At 39.7% G+C, this 17,427-nt stretch overlaps 1 protein-coding gene across 7 annotated transcripts in view; it reads right to left on the bottom strand.

Annotated features, from left to right (window-relative positions):
• SETX (senataxin) overlaps positions 1-17,427 on the bottom strand; it is a 31,301-nt gene continuing 13,874 nt past the window's right edge. For 2 of the 7 annotated variants that reach the window (XM_035892396.1, XM_035892398.1), the window contains 16 exons: positions 17,291-17,390; positions 16,606-16,782; positions 15,630-15,859; positions 14,926-15,093; positions 14,216-14,372; positions 13,255-13,356; positions 12,616-12,728; positions 11,845-11,916; positions 10,885-11,034; positions 10,252-10,359; positions 9,174-9,361; positions 8,696-8,788; positions 7,930-8,094; positions 6,892-6,990; positions 4,412-4,499; positions 1-3,353 (listed from right to left, as the gene is read on the bottom strand). In XM_035892396.1, the coding sequence (XP_035748289.1) occupies positions 2,586-3,353; positions 4,412-4,499; positions 6,892-6,990; positions 7,930-8,094; positions 8,696-8,788; positions 9,174-9,361; positions 10,252-10,359; positions 10,885-11,034; positions 11,845-11,916; positions 12,616-12,728; positions 13,255-13,356; positions 14,216-14,372; positions 14,926-15,093; positions 15,630-15,859; positions 16,606-16,782; positions 17,291-17,390 (2,778 nt within the window). In that variant the 3' untranslated portion in view covers positions 1-2,585. Of the gene's footprint in view, positions 3,354-3,467; positions 3,562-4,411; positions 4,500-6,891; positions 6,991-7,929; positions 8,095-8,654; positions 8,789-9,173; positions 9,362-9,820; positions 9,921-10,251; positions 10,360-10,884; positions 11,035-11,844; positions 11,917-12,615; positions 12,729-13,254; positions 13,357-14,215; positions 14,373-14,925; positions 15,094-15,629; positions 15,860-16,605; positions 16,783-17,290; positions 17,391-17,427 lie in introns of those variants that run through there. The other 5 variants (XM_035892395.1, XM_035892394.1, XM_035892397.1 and 2 more) reach the window with 4 other exon arrangements.

The following is a 17,427-nucleotide window of genomic DNA, read 5'->3' as shown; positions in this document are numbered from 1 at the left end:
GAGTGATACGTGAAGCGGGAAAAGTGTTTTAAGTCCAACAACCCAAGCATTTTTTATTCAAGAACACACCATTGACGATACAGACTGATAGGGTAGCAGTAAGCTACCAGTGAAAGATTGACAACTTAAGTCAGATAAATCTAGTATTAAATAAGCAAAAAATTCCGAGCCACTGACCATGCTTCAGAGCTGATTTCTGGAAAAATACAGGCGTGATAGAGCACAGGACCTGTGTGCTGTGTACATAATACAAGAAAAAATGAAATGTTAAAACACAATTCCTTCCAGCATGGGGTAAGTATGGCTCTCAGAAGAAATGCAGATTGTTTAAGGAGAAAGAAAACTAGAAGTTTCAGAGAAACATTCTTTTGACAAAATTACATTTAATGGCCAGAAAAGCATTTCCTCATTCACACTGTTGTCAGCTTCATTGTATTTACATCAAGACAGTCTAAATGGCTTCCACAGCTATAGGATCCTACAGCCATTCGCGGAGTAGCAGCCTCTTTAATGTGCTAAGTAGGAAGAGCAGGCAGGTCAGCACAGCCCTGCCACGAGGAGCCCAGAGGTTTGAAAGATGACGGTATTTTTAAATATTCCTATTAACATAAAGGGTGGTAACACACGTGGCATGGATTACGTGATGTGAGAGCAACCAAAACGTCCAATTCCTGACAGTCAGATTCATTCCATCAGGCTTCCTTCCTTCTCACACGAGGTACACAAGATCAAGGAAGAGTCACAGCAGTTTCCTAAGAGCATATACTGCTGACAAGACACGGTCAGGGTTCACTGAAGTGATTAAGATTGCAATGTAACGAATAACTAAAGATAAACAATGCACATATTCCGACTTCACTTCACAGGCATCTCAAAGATTCTCCCGTTACCTTAAAATGCTCTGTACTATGCAGCACTGTCAGCTGCACAGCCACAGACAGCAAGTAAAAGCCTCCCAACACAGCTACCATGCGGTTGGTACCAGGAAAGCATGTTTGTTCTGGGCTTGGCTGCATTCAGGAGCTAAGTTGTACCGGCAATTATGGTTTGAACCACGACCTGATGTTTTGTACGGTAAGGCACCTGTGTTTCACTGAACTGGATCGCACACACCTCTTTGGCAGAAGGTTAAGAGGACAAAGCTAACTCTAATTGTTGCAATTAATGTGTCAGGACAGAAACGTAGCCAAAGATTACGGCTAGATTCTGGCCAGAGAAGCTTGCCAGCTCATTTGCTTAGGGAAAGCCACTGCCCTTATATTAATTAAGCATGAGTCAGTTAGCAGGGGACAGCAGGATACTGCCCACTTCAGAGCCCGCTGTATTCTAACACAGATGCACGGAGGTAGAAACCTGGCCCACTCACAATGCACCCAACTTGTATTAATGTAGCTAGGTGCCAAACTAGCTCCGTGCAAAACTCTGCACCCATGAAATGTTGCTCTTCACCTCCTTGAGACAGACAAGGCACTCCAGAAAAAGAAAGTGATACTTTGCAGTGACCCAAAGGCATTCTTAGTAGAAATAATTCCACTTTTATTCTGAAATGTATGATGAGAGGAAGGTTTCTTAAAAATAGTTCGGTTTCCCCCCTCCACCCCATTTTCCTGGTTATATATTCTTCATCAGCACAGTAGGAAGAATCCAGTAGTAACACCTAGAATGAACTGCTTGCCCTTTTTATCACTGTAGATCTCAAAAAGCTCTATACAAAGAAACTCAAGTGTCATTACCAATAAATGTTAACTACATCTTTGACCAAGATTCCACAGTGCTGTTGATTATTCGTCACATGGACTCACTGGGACCAAACAGACCTTGTAGGCTTTAATCTGCGGTTTGTGTTGCCACTGCAACAAGAAAAGGATTCCAACTGATGAAGCAGCAGCAAGAGCAAAACTCAAGGCACATTTATATAAATGGAAGCTCTTCTGTTCCTATGAAAACAGGCAATAAAAGATACAAAATAAGTATTATTCTCTCTATTCAACCAACGCCTTCAATCTTTCCTGAGGCATGAGGAAGAATCACTGCTACCGCATTTTCAACATTCACTCTTTGCTATCAAATAAATTAGACTTACTAGTGCAAAGAGAAGAAGCCTGGCTGTTCTTTGGATTTTGGTGGGGGGGTTGTTTGTTGTTCAGGTTTGTTTGGGTGGGGGTTTGGGTTTTTTTTGCACTTTTCTCTGGTTCTTTGTAAAAAATTACATCACTAAGAAATTAGCAATTGCACAAGGAAACAAGAAGCTATATATTTGCCAAATTAAATCTTAAAATAATTTTGTATACTGTACAAATATACATTACATGTTAAACATTTACAACCTTAACTTCCTAGATGGCAAAATTCACTGCTCTTCCAAGCAATGCAGCTACCCAACTTGCCTTTTCAAAAGCTCAAAGCTATCACCTGTCAGGTAGAAAGTCCCCTTCACAGTTAGGGACAGGATTGGAAAAAGAAGGATCTAGTGATAGTAGTGGTATCAATGCAAGGGAGTTCCAGGTGTACTAAATAATTTAAAATACAGTCCTTACTAGACAGAAATCTGGGAATAGATTTTCAGTAATGAGCCAATACTGAAGTCAGTGAGAGGTCTTTCTTCGCTTGGCACTGTTTGATTCCGTGTTCTCTGGTAATTCCTCTGATGTTCTCCTCGTTAAAACATGATAGTCTTTGTTCCACTTACTGCTATTACTTTGACCTCCTTCACTGCGGGCTTTTGAACTGCTTTTCGATACAGCAGCTCTCCAGTCATCCTTGTGCCGAGCTGCGGAAGGCGCCTCACATTGTCCCATTGTTTGCTGGGGCTTCTTAGAAGTTTCTCTTCTGGAAATCTGATCCCTGGCAGCTGAGGACATGTTGAGGCCTTGCTGTGACGTTGATCCTGGATTGCTCTGGGCTGACTGGTTGCTGTCATTTGTGGTCTGCTCCTTCCCTTTTGTTTCAGTTCTACTCGCCATACTTGCCAGCCTTGGATCACGTGGTTTCTCTTGATCAGGAAGCGCTGCAGCCTCCAGGGGTGCGGAGGCACTGCCTCTCCTGGAGTCCACGGCCTGAGCCCCCTGCGGCTGCTGGGGCCCTCTGCTTCCCGGTGGCATTGCATGGCCAGTACCAGCAGCCAGTTCCCGTGGGCTGCTGGCTTCCCTTGGATTTGCAAGCTCACCCCTCTTGCTACTGGAAGTACAAGCCTGCAACAGAGATGGCTTTGTCCCTGCTTTGACTGGGGGCTGTACCGTTGGCTTGAGCTTCAAAATCTTAACAGCGTCTTTCCTGTAGCTCATTTCTGATGTCTTGATAATGGCACCTCTTTTCTGAGCATCCTGAATCAACTCATTCCAGTCTTTATTTTCCTTTAAAAAAAAAAGAAAAAAGACACACACCCCCCAAAAGAAAACTTATCAGAAAGAAATCAGGACAAACGGACAGAGGTGTCAGAAGATGCACAACCCCTTTAATCAAGGTACCTGACACAACTGTCATGGAAACCACTGTTATGTTCCTTCTGGAATGGAAGAATCTTATGTTTCCCTTGCAAAACAGCAATAGGCACTCTGGCTGCTGTAACACAGGGAAGGTACTTTCAATCATCAGTGAGCTACTACTTAAAATGACAATTTCTATATTTACGAAGGCCAGAAGAGTTCTCTTCTAGAGAGATGAAACAGGAACATGGCTTTAATGCCCTCTAGTGGTGTAGCTACCACCCCCCACCCTTGGAAAAAGAATAAAAATCAAGTACTGCAAGACATTGTCTATTCAAGACCGCCCCCTACACATTCAGTGGGCCTTTATTGTCCCCCAAAATCGTAGTTCTGTTTCAGAAACACCTGTTTCAAAGAGTATAAGCAAAGAGTATCCTCAGAAACCACCTGACTACACAAAGTAGTGTCAAAAACAGTAACATGAAGATCAGGGGAATGTTTTGGGGTGGTTTGGGGTTTTTTTGGTTGGGTTTTTGTTTTGGGTTTTTTTTTTTTAAAATCGTTTTCCTTGCTCAAGTATCCAGTGACAATTGCAATAGCTGGAGCAACAGTAAGGATCAAGCAGGAAAGTATCGCTGCCATCATCCTATTTTACTAGTAGAGAAGATTTTTCACAACTCCCACACTTTAATTGTAAAGGACTGTGTTACAATTTAGTTACTAAAAATATTGTGAGAGTAATTTCTAGCTTGCCTTCTTGGAAGCAAGGAAAACTTTTGGGTTTTTAAAGCCTGTATGATAGTTACAACCCAAGCTTTCAAAGAGAACCCTTCAGAGGCCTGGACTGTACTAATGTTAACAATACACTAGAAAAGGGTCCCCTTTCGTAGACTGGAGCAGACTGAGGATGGTTTCCACTTCCCCAACCCTGACTTGACCTAAAAGGGTTGATCAGAGAAGATAATTTAACTTAACACTGTACCTACCATGAGCGTTTTCAGTCTTCCAAGGATGAAGAGGCTGTATCTGGCTCGGGTAATTGTAACATTCAGACGCTGAAGACTCGCCAGAAACCTAGGTGACAAGACAAAACTAGGGTCCTAAACTACTTCTTCCACAAAGTTTAAGTGTTATGAGTAAAAAAGACAATATTCAATTTCAGTGAAATGAAGGTAACAAACACAGAGAAGGTGGCAGATCATGACCCATTCCCAGATCCCAGTGCAGCTGCCCTGCCTTACACAAAGGGCTTTGCATGAATTGTGTTTTCTTTCTTTCACCACTCTCATTCCTTGCAGGGAATTCCAGTTCTTTCCAGCTCTTGCTGTTGATGCTTTCTTAGAGCAAATCCCCTCTTAATGCCAACCACTGCTTCCTTAAATGCTCTTCAAAGTACAGAAGACATCAACCTCACTTCACCTATCAAGACTTTAAGCTTCTTTTTGACTTGAACTGAAATAGATTAATAATATTTGGCATGATTAATTGGAAAATTTTCTGCTGAAGTACTGAATGCTAGATATGAATATTTTATTTTAAAGGTGACCTGCACTGGAAGCACATGAAGGAAGACTTTTGCTTTGTCATGCTTCAAGAGTGAAAAGTATATTCTTGCAGAAGAAAATTTTCATAGTGCAAGTATCAGTCTGTCTAGGCTGTTTTTGTGGTACTGAAGCCTAAACAAACAAAAGCTTACTGTATTCTTAAAGGTTTCTGTTAGGGCTTATTTACCCATACTCAAAAAAAGGTTTGTGAAACTAGTATCAACTATTTTTTCCTCTAACAAAAAGGCTCCCAAAATGCACAGCTTATTCTTCACTAACAAAGTTTGCAACACAAAGTCTTCGTACAACTTCGTTTGAACAGGTCCAAAACCTATGCCTGGTACTGTGGTCACTGCACTGAGACCTGCTCTTCAGCAATTTCACGATCCCTTCAGTAAAGGCTGCAAAAGCCTCAGAGTCACCCCAGAAAGTTTGGGAAGCGCAAGAGGTTGGAAGTGGACCAGGGGAGTGGATCCAGCAGCACAGGTATCATAGTTCTCTAGGTCTTGGGGGGGAAAAAAAAAAAGGAATCCCGAAAGACTACTAAATATTCCTTCTAACAGCTTTTAAAATTGAACGACACGATTATTTTCTCATGAAAGGAAAAAAAAAATATCCATTGCCATTTCTTGGAGAGGTTTCTCCTCCCTTTGCAAGTTACTTTCAGACTAAATGTAATGCTGAACTAGCAACCTTGGAGGCCAAAATACTTTCCTCAGCCCCAAGATCACAGGTAAGGGTGATGCAAACTTTCCCATCACACCTTGCCAATGACACCTGACCCTGAAACAGAGATGTCCAAGTCATCAGTATGTATAGCTTCTAAGGCATTGCACTGCCAAAGCATTAATATATAAACCTTCAACACAGTAAGCTCGAAAGTTTTCTTCCAAAAGAACGGACAAGAGGTTACGTCCTGTGTCAGCCAAAAGAACTGGCAGGTTCTAAGCTGCCTTCAGTTTCCAAACTCAATCAACTAGATGAAGAAATCTCAAAAAAAGCATCATTGTTGTTTACTATGGGATTTGGATTCTTTCTCTTCCCAAGGTAGCATGGATCAGCACAATTAAAAGCCCTTTATCTAGCAATTAGAAAATTAGTATCAGAGAAACATAAGTAGCTTAGCAAAACCTGGTATGCAGAAGCAAAGATTTTTGTTTATGCCAACAGACTTCGCATAGTTTAACTTAAAAGCCAATGAACTATCTGAAGGCATATTTCCACTACCATTTTTTAAACTAAAATGATCAGTAAGCTACAGAAACATATTAACAACTGCTGTAGAGGCCTGGGGGTAAACAACACACCAAGTATCTAGTTCCTTCTGTTTCAGATAGGAAAAACCCACATAAAATTATCGAATCTGAGATCTTGAATCAAGGCTTCCTGCAAATCTCCTCCTAACTCAGAAGACAAAACACATTAATCTACAAATCAAAGATCCAGCTCATCTGCATCACACTCCTAGTGACATATATGACTCGTTAACAATACTTTCACAGACAGAATGCTGTATTAATAGGATAGCGACAGTCACAGAAAATTGATTTCATTTTAAGAGAGCAGCATTCAGAAAGTTACAATATACATCAAAAGCTACAAGAAAAACAACTGCTGCAGTACTAATGCAAAGAGCCAAGTTCCCAAGTCCAATCCTGCCAAACTGAAACAGTAACAGGCTAAGGCAGCCAGACAAATTCATCAGCATGCAATGCAGAACACAATACTTAACATTTCTATGTCCTTTTTGTTCAGAGATCTCAAACCAGAAACATTAACTCATGTATTAAGATACCCTTTAACTTGCTGGCTGTAGTGATTTGTTCTCCAACAACCTTCTTACTGGTCACATTAAAAATATAATGACTCTATCTAGAATGTCATTGGAAATGGGATTTGCAAATCACTGAAGAGAAACATACCCAATCGACCCTTTAGTGCTGTTCGCCCGGACACACGTCACTATGATGCAGTCTTTTTCTCGTCCCTGGAATGCATCCACTGTGTCCACTTCTCCTGGGCTGTTGAAGAAAGAATTACCAAGCCATTAAATTGTTAGTTGAATTTTTAAGCAACACACTGATGCAAATAGCCTAAACATTATCCTTAACGATCAGCTGTCAAAATAACCCAGGGTAAATTTCTGCTTCAGTGTATGAAAAGATTCAGTGTATGAACCTAACGCTAGATTTGCTTTCCTGAGGCCAGCATCATTGTTGAAAAGCTGTTCGGGTCTACGCAGCTTGGAATTTTAGGTTTCCCTTTAAATCAGCTTTATTCAGAACACCAATATAATCAAAGCATGTGTTGTGGTTTAACCCCAGCTGGCAACCAAGCACCACACAACCGCTCACTCACTCTCCCCTGCCAGTGGAACGGGGGAGAGAACTGGAAGGACAAAAGTAAGAAAACTCATGGGTTGAGATAAGAAGAGTTTAATAATTGAAATAAAATAATAATTTAAAAAAAGGTAGTGAAAAGGAAAACAATTAAAAAACAAAAAGAGAGAAAGGAACAAACCCCAGGAAAAATAACTGCTCACCACCCAGCAACTGATGCCCAACCCGTCCCTAAGCAGCCACCACGTGCCCCTGGCAGAGAATGGGAAGCTGAAAAGTCCTTGCCTGGTGCAAGCACTGCTCAGCAACAACTAAACCACCAGGGTGTTATCAACATTACTCTCATACTAAATCCAAAACACAGCACTATGCCAGCTACTAGGAAGAAAATTAATTCTATCCCAGCTGAAACCAGGACAGCATATATAAGTAATAACTAAGAAATGGTACAGAGAGGCCACGCCTGTTTTAAGCAAAAGGCTTGTATCCCCTTTAAAGGCACGACAAAATACAGATTTTGGTAGCACACAAAAAAGTTTAAGAGTTTTTGCTATGAAGAGGATAAACAAAGGACTAACATGCAAGAGCCAAGTCCCATTTGAAACCTCGTGGTTTCTTTACCTGTTATTCTTAAACACTCTGTCCAGTTGTTCTTGAATTTTCTTTTTCTGTGCGCTGTAAGGGGTAATTATTCCAATGCGACGAACACCCAGATCCTTCCTTTTTTCTTTAATTGTTCTAATTAATTCCATCACCAGCTTCACTTCCTGAGGATTACTAAAAGAGCTGAACAAGACAGAATGGAAACATTACAGAAATACGTCTGACAGCTCTTTCAAATTCAATGCTTCAGCCCAGTTTGTAGTCAAAGGCCCTGCCCTGAACTGTTGCAGCCTCCTCCACATAGAGGCTCAAAGAACTTTACAAGAAGGCCCTGACAAAGGGCTAACAACAATGGGAAGTGTTAGCAGTGAAAGGCTGCACTTCACATTCCCTTAAAACTCCAAAGCTTTGCTTGCCTTACAGAATAGGCAAAAGAGCGGACTGAGCCTGCCACCTTCTGGCATTACCTCAGCACGCAGCTGGGAACAGAAAGTCACTGATAAAAAAAATAAATCAGGAATCAGAAACTGTTACTAGAGCTAGCAGAAATTGTAGGCATTCACTGGCATCTAGCAGACAGTCAAACCAGGATTAAAACCAGTTTCAGCTAAAAAAGAACAAAAAAAATTTAACACCTGCTTTTTTGTAAAATTGAATCAAATCAGGTTGAAAATGCAGTTCTGGCTGCTTAATGCGTATGGGGAACAATAGAGAAGACAACTCTTCTGCTCAAAATTAATTACCTGCAGATGTAAAATTTGGCAGAGTAGAATGCAGGACTTACTCATTGTCTCGCTCCTCATGACCATCTCCCACATCAAAAATAAGGTAGGGCTGGAATGGCCACTCTGAAGAACATCTGTTCTCTTCTGTTGCTCTGAAAATAACATTTTTATCACTGGGTAATCATATGGAAATTCTAAGAACTGATACTTCATTTATTTACACCATGGTTATCAAATACAAGCAACTTTCAGCTTTCTCGCCCCCCTCCCTGCCCTAAGTCCTTAATTTTCACTGGCACCTGCATATACTGAGGCCTGAAAATGAACTCTAAGCAGTAAGTATGCTCAGTTTTAAGCGATCTAGTTAGCGTATGCATCACGGTCAGCACTAGAAAGAGATGGAATGCAACTTTTCTCCCGTTACGTGTCTTCCCCCCTCTCCCTGCCAAGAATTTTTAGACTCAAAAGAATATCCTGATAGGAAGAGGCTTCTCTGAAATACTGCCTGCTCGGAAAGGAGAACGGAGAGCTACTCACTTGTCAGTCTTTAGAGTCCTGCCATAAACATAATTGGATGGGAAAAGGCAGATGTCAGGGTGCATCCTGTACTGCACAGTCAGCTGCACAACTGGCAGGCTTCGTAAAACACTCTTCTGCACTTGCTCCTCCAAGTGTCTGTGCAGGCGTGCCATCAAGGACTGATCATAGCCATATTCCTGAGCTTTCTGCCAGAGGGAAAACATGAGATTGACTTCCACAGAATTAGGTCCCAAATTAACAACAGGAATTTGCTTTTTGGACTTAAAACTATTTGTTATTTTCTTCTAAACTTCTAAATCACTAACAAAATGACAACTACTTGCACTTCAATTTTCTATTTGTGTTAGTCTTATTGTTTCAGTAAAAGTCACCTGCATAAATCTGAGTATTTGTCAGTGTAGTCTTTGGCAAGGTAACTTTCCTTTGTGAGTCACAACATAGTAAAATTTTAAAGACATCAACAATAATGAAAAGCAAGATATTCCAGGTGGAATCTCATTAAACAAGCACACAGCCTTCAGACAATTTACCCTTCTAGAGAAGCCAGCCTGTTTTTTCTCCTTTCTTTATCAGATGTTTAAAACAATCCTTCCTTACTGTTGGATACAAGGAACTGCTCCTGTATGTTCATCCTTAGAACACACCTGTAGGGTGAAGAAGTCCCCGTACAAACAGGTAGTCTTCATCCTCCATTCCTTAAGGAATGTGACACTGACTGAAGCTCACATGATGAAATAACAGAGCCTGCCACAACACAAAGTCCATCACAAACCAAGTGCCGAGTTGCACTGAAGTTTGTGTTGCCATAGCTATTATTGCATGAAATCAGTTTCAAGCTACACCAGGAAAAGCCTACAGAGGTTGCATTCACACATCTCTATTGGCTTTATTCACACATCTGATGGCAGTATTGATATGATCTCCACATTAACAGAGACTAAACTTGGCAGGGCAAAAGTTATCTGATACACATCACGATCTTTGAATTGAAGCGCCTTTTTTCCTTTTACACATATTTTCTATAGATACTGTTCTTATAGTATATAGCATGAAAAAATACAGTTTGAACACTTACCACTGATTTTACAGTAGGAGGGAGCTGTCTGGGATCTCCAACAAGGACAAGTTTATTACAGCGATGGATCAGCGGAATCAGTGTTTCAACCTCACAGGACTGCCCTGCCTTTTGTACATGCAAATAGGACAAAAAGTAGAAGTTGTAAGCAAAGACGTGGAGCGGAGTATGTTAAATTTCCTGTAACAGAACCAGAATAACTCAGAAATGCTTTATTGGGGGGGGTGGAGGGGAGATGTGGAGGAGGAGAGAGTTTTTCCCTAATACAAAACTCCAAACATATTTTTCTTTTATTATAAAAGACACAGAGCCCTCTCCAAACAGATACAAATATAACCCAACCATCTGGAAACCTCTACAGCAAGAACCACACTTTAGCCATGATTTTCAAGTAAAAGCTGTCTGCCATTAAAAGCACCAAACGAGTCAGAAAAAGAAGCAATTCAAAAGTTATTCTTTCTTCTTATGGCTCTATGTGGCAGGACAGGCTGGTGTTCAGTTAAAAAGTGGGGATGGGGCAGTCAACCCACAACATATTATACCATCAGGCAAACAATCACAAGCAGCTTCAGCAGAGAACAAGGCAGGCCTTTAGAGGTGGAACACGCTGTAGTTCTAAATAGCTTTACTGACCTCATCCACAATGACACAGCTGAAAGAATCAAGTCCTCGCCGCAAAAAAACATGTTCCAGCAGACTTCCTCCACTCGTGCTCAGCGTGCAGCAGATGATGTCGGACTCCAGGATGATATCCGCCTGTACTTTCTGAGAGTGTCCACGAACCTTCAAGTACAACAGAAAACCATGTCTCCTCTTCTCTCTTAGTTTTCTTGAGCCACCTTAGAGCAATTTCTAACTGCCTGGACAATTCTAACTGCCTGGACAATTCTAACTGCCAAACAGATCACACATAATGCATCATCCCAACTAAACTATCTCCATTATTATAAATGAAAGTCACGAGTGGGCTTAACTGAAGTGTTGCTCTCACTTTAAATTACACCACCTTTGAGGTGGCAAACTGGACAGAAGTATTCCTTTATCTCTACAGCTATGCAACCTAGAGACAGTAACTGTGAGCAAAGTTTAGTTTGCCATCACATTTGTGACTCCAAGACTCCATGACCCTTAAGAGTCAGCATATGTTTGTTAAAGATGAACCTTTGTTCATCTCATGGGTCATTGCTACCAGCACCTACTTCCACTTTCAAACCTCTCTCTTTCCAAACACCCAAAAAAATGTCCTGTTGACATGTACATTTCTATTACCTTCTGTGTGAAATACTCATTTCATTTAAAATTAACTGTAAGAATGAATTTTCTCATCTTTTTTGTTGTTGTTGTTGCACTATGCAGCCAGAGCTAAGAATGAATTTTCTCATCTTTTTTGTTGTTGTACTATGCAGCCAGAGTACACAGGGATTTCACACCAGGCTGTCCATAACTTACACAGCTTATGATCTCTACCTATTTACCTGCTACTTCATAAATACTCCCAGCCACATCAAACCCAAATCTCCACCACAATTAAGGGATACCAAGTATATAATACATTACCTGAGGTTTATTAAAGAGCTGCCCTAAAGATCTTACCTCCTTTAGTCGAGAAGCAAGCTGTTGTCTCTCCTTTGAAAGTCTGCCAATTTCATCATCTAACATTTGACTCTAGATGGCAGGTGGGGGGAGAAACCACATAAATACCAGGAATAATTAACATACATTTCCCATATACCTTTTTTCCTCCCATACCCTAATCCATTTCCTAAACATTTAGACTTGTTCAGACTATCTTTTAATAGCAAGCACGTCTGAAAAAGCTGATGAGTTTCTTAGAAAGTGGTCAACATATTTAGACTTTCCATACACAATACTACACTTCACATTTCTGTGCAACTGGGAAAGCGGTTTACCAGACATCTGTAATTTGAACACAAATGCCAACGTTTTAGACAAAAAAAAAAAAAATGGAAAAACTTCAAGTGCAACACATATCCCAAAATCTCAGATTGCAAGGTATCTTACTACTTTCAGTTAAACAGAGCTTTGAAGTACACAAGTTAAACCATTAAGTTTTATAAATATGGTTACACCAGTGATAGAACCAAACGAAGACTACTGAGCACTAGAACAGGAACTGGGATGATTGACCTGCTGAAAATACCAGTATAAAATAGACAAAAAAATTCCCTGAAGTAAAGTTCCTTATTCCCTTTCACAGTGCTAACCAACATTTCCATTAGTTGAAAAAGCAGATGAAGAAACAGTTATTGCTCAGAGATGGCATGAAGAGTTCTTTACTCTTTGGATTCAGTTATGAAAACAAAAAAAACACAAACAAGATTAAAAATACTATTATCTTACTACCTCCCTCTTCTCACATCTGTGCATGGCACGCTGACGAGACAGCATGTCTAGCTGTTGATCCAGAGCTGCTTTTTTCTTCTGAATATCCTGGTCACAGTCAGCTGGCTTTCGTTCTATAATAAAACAAAGGAAAACATACAGGAGGAACAGAAAAGCTATGTTACAATAACACTTGCTCTCAGTCATGCATCTTAAGTGATTAAGAACAAATGGACAAACTTTTTTTTTGTTGAATTTTCCCTTTTTCTATTGAGGCCTTCTCTTGTAAAATGAAGATAATGAGACTTGGTTCCAACTGTAGCTCTTAAACGCTGCATAGCCACACTACTTAAAAACAATGGCTTTAGCATGCATTATATTCTATTAGATATACATTACAATTTCCTTAAAAAAAAAAAACCAAAACCAAAACCACACCACAACCAAACCACAAGTTCTCTCGCTTATTTCTTTGGTTTTCCTTAGATTTTAGGTCATGTGTAAGCTGACACTTTTCCACTAAGACTGGAAAAATAATGCTCATGAAGCACTGTTGCAGAAAAATCTTTTACCTTCTTAAAGGACACATAGTCCCAAGTGTAAAACATCATCAAGCTCTTAAAGACGACTGAAGAAAAGTCCGATTTGCATGTTACTTACTCATTCTATGCTCAACTTGCTTATCCAGGCTAAATCCCCGGACTTCACTGTTGATTGCTTTTTCAGCACCAAGTCGCACTAATTTGATATCACCACAATTTCCTGTTTACAAAATCAGAGTTAAAATACTTTTAGCTTGCTCCAATGATCTCTGCACTTTGATATGAGAGTAAAAAAAAATGTAAACATCACAGATATCAAACAAGGCTTTTCCTTTTATGCTTTTCAGGGGTTTGCAACAATTTACTTGTACTTATCTGAACACAGCTACAAAAAAATTCAGTAATTCCAAACTCTAAAAAAAAAAGACGTTGCCTATGTTTTAGTGGTGGCTAATTGTTAAGAATGTTATTTTGAACTCACAGAACCATCTCTTATTCTTGGGCTTCTTTATCTAAAATTTACAGAATTCCTAAGTTAAAAAATTACTGAGTGCCATCAGTACCGCACCTGGTAAGTCAATACCCAATTAACATTTAGTTACCATGTTGATTTTTTTCCCCACCACAGACTAGATGCCTTGTTCAGAATTCACCTACTGTGTATTAGTCACAAACTAGGAGGGGAAAAAAAAAGTGAGAGGCTCTGACACACCAAAATTTTCATCAGTCTGTTTAGCATAATCAGCGAAGTCCAGTTTTATTAAAAATAAAGGTTAATAGTCTTGCGTTCAAATCCTTAAGGAGTACTGAAAAACTGGTGAACTGAAACTAACACTATGAGGAAAGGGTCAATGTCTATATAAAAACAAAGCGCGATTTATTTTAAGAAAAATCATAATGCACCTTTTCAAAAAGCACATTAAAATTAATAACAGTATGAGGATGTACCAGTCATGTTCTGCAAGAGAAAAAAAGCTGCTTAGAGTAACATGTAAGTATTATATGTAATCAACTGTTCCAGTTTCTCCTTCAGGTTTTGTCTATTTAACATATAAACAGAATTTTAAAATAAACCATACCCAAAGGCTCCTGTCTGTTTTGGCATTTTTCCTTAAATGCAATGATGATCTTTTTCATGAGTTCATCAACAGCAGCATTTGATGGTGCACAAACTAGAAAACGGTTTGGCTTGATCTTGGAATTTGTTTTTTGAGTTGCTTTCTCATTCCTAGTGTTCTGTAGATTAATTAACAATAAACCAAAACAGGCTCTTTAGATTGTTTTCACTTGTGATTTAAAAGCCAGACGGTACGCTCATCTTAATCAGCATGCAGAGTACGGGGACTATTGCACTCAAATCTCTCTTAAGGTACGAGTAACAACCAAGTCAAATGTATTAATACTATTTGCATAAATTCCCTTCAACAATGACGCACTTGATGAATCTACTGGATGCTAATATGAAAACCATTACATGGGACAGGCCAAATAACATTCTTTACTACATCAAAATATTAAGGCTTTTTTATGTAACAAGTGATTATACTACCAATTGTGCATGTTTTCTCGATTTTACTTTTTAAGTTCTAGAAAATAAGTGTTTTCAAAGATATCCAAAAGGTATTATTTCCAACTTTACACCTTATACAGGATAGATTTAATTAAGTCAGCTTAATGAATTACAACCCCCAAAATTACCAATATTACATTTCAATTTACTTTAAGCTATCATTGACTTCCACTGGGAAACCAAACACCAGCATGTGACGATCACATCAAGTTCACTTACTTCTCTCAAAACACGAGACAGAAGTCCAACAATAGTTTTTGATTTCCCTGTTCCAGGTGGTCCATGGATGAGGCAGATCTTGGGAAGCCCAGGATGTTGCTTTACCATGGCATAAGCTGTCTCAATGGCTCTCTTTTGATCTTCATTGTATTCATTCGTATTCGATGCCTGAAGGAACAGATGGGGGGAAAAAATAACAAATTACTTAATGTTGATCAAACTTTCCATGTTCATTTTACAGATTTTCAGAACGTTCCCCACCCTTCTAGTTACAACTCAAAAACTTGAAGGGCATGGAAGCTTTCGATTCTAGGTTTGCTCTAGATACACACCCAATCCTGACTCAAAAGCTGTAATGAAGGTTTCATTTACTCTACGCACCCTTATTTGCATTATCTTTTCCATACTACACCTTATTTCCTGAACTGACACCTCTCCAGGAAGGAAAAAAACCTGAAAGCTGCTTGAAGTGCAGTACTAGTATCTATGTCAATACAGCAGAAACACCTGAGCAAATTCAGGCTCCTCTGTATCCGCCCAATCAACCAACTCTGAAAAGCACAGTGCTTCAAGTGCTTTTGAAACTTGTCTGTTTGCACTTGGTCACCTCAAAAACCAGCAGGCAAAACCAGTTTCGCAAAACTCATGAGATCCAAATGCCCACTTTTTCATCCGTAACTATCACTTCTAGCTGGAGGACTTACAGCACTTTCTGAAGCTATGGGCAAGTCTCTGGGACAGAAGTCATTGTAACTTGGATTTATGATGGGTTTAGCCAGGGGACTCCTGCTCAACAGTAGTAGACCTTTGAACGTTCGGTGTGTGGTCACCAGGGAGCCAACCACCACACACTTCACTTGCTTATTTATGAAGAATGACAAATTGCCTCGCGTTTGCACAGAAAGATGACAGACGGTATGCTGCTCCTTTTGTCCTATTAAAAGGGGCGGGGGAGGAAAAAAGAAAAAAAAAAAACAACCAAACACAAGTTGTTAATTCAAAGAATGTTCAAATTGTTAACTGACACACACTCAAACAGGTCACTCAAAGAGTTCATCAGAACCAGGTGCTGCCTTCTATTAAGGAGCCAACAACTAATTCTTGCAAAAAACCCGAACACACACGGCTCACACACACACCCCCCAACCAACCCAACCCCCCCAAAAAACCCAAACCCACACGGCTCACACACACACCCCCCAACCAACCCGAACCCCCCAAAAAACCCAGTCTTCTGTTAAACAAGCGAGATCACTGTTTGAATCAGGCAGCATTAATCTTGGTATTTGCTAACCCTGGTAATTCACAACTTCAGTTCCAGAAGATAGTGAAAATTTTAGCCAGTGAGACCACTGAAGTTCATGGCACTTCATATATCACAGCAGCACACTCCTAAAGATGTATGCAGAGCACTTATTCGTCATTAGTTTCTGTTCTCACACAAAGTATTAACGTCTGTACTGAAGGAAGTCCCTAGAAAAATGCATGGAAAGCAGGTCTGCAGCTTGAGTTCCTGGCTTTTTAAGAAGCTTCTAGCATCGAATAGACATGCTACAGTGGAAAAACAATCCCATCTCCTCTGCAGCAAGTGGTGTATTACAACCACAAACAGCCAGCTATGAAGAAGCATTTTATGGTACCAAGAAGAATCCCATTTTTATTTCCACCCCATTTACTTACTAGTTAAACAGCCAGACGCACGAGAAAACCGTGTCACAAGACCAACGTGATTCACAGTATGGTTCTCCATCTCGCTTTCTTCCCTAAAGGTGTCTTTTCTTTTTTGGACCACCAAAAAGATTAAGTCATCCTCCTTTGGATGAAGCTGCCTTGCCAAATCACTTTCTTGAAAATGAGCTACCCAAAATACATTTTAAAATTAGAACATTAAGAGGAAAATGGTTACAATTACTTTCTGACTATAGAAGTACTACGATGAACATATTGCATATACTTCAGTAATACCCATCTGTTAACTTTTAAAGCTATTAAAAGCTATAGTAAAAGACTATGAAGAGTTTTAACTCCATCCTGCATTCTAAAGACTGAACAGAGCACTGTACAAAAATAGAGCAAGTCAAGGACTATGTTATTTACCAAAAGCAGCTGAAACAAAATTCCAAATGAATGAGATGGAAAGTATTCCAACAGCATTCAAATAACTTTTTGTACTGAATACTTAAGGCACAAATTCCCTGCAAAACACGTATTTCTGTTACATGCATTCTGTAAAATTCAAGATAAAGCAAATAAAAAAACTTCTGCCTGTAAGCGCTAGCTCATTATAAGGCACCGTCTACTTGAAAATTAGAAGAGGGTCTTATAAAAAGCAAAACAAAACAAAACACACAAAACACACTCTTACCTGTAAAATCTGCTGTATTCAAGTCAGCACAGAAGTTCTGTAAGTAGAAGTAGTAACTCTTCTCTCTTACTCTCTGGTTTTCTACCCACTCTTGTGCCAGCTACATGTTGGAAAGTAAAAGCTAGATAAAAATACTT

Source organism: Egretta garzetta, unplaced genomic scaffold (genome assembly GCF_000687185.1).
Source record: "Egretta garzetta isolate BGI_Z169 unplaced genomic scaffold, ASM68718v1 scaffold814, whole genome shotgun sequence".
Taxonomy (NCBI): domain Eukaryota; kingdom Metazoa; phylum Chordata; class Aves; order Pelecaniformes; family Ardeidae; genus Egretta; species Egretta garzetta.
Note: the sequence above shows the minus strand (reverse complement) of the source record. Positions and strands in the feature narration are given on the sequence as shown.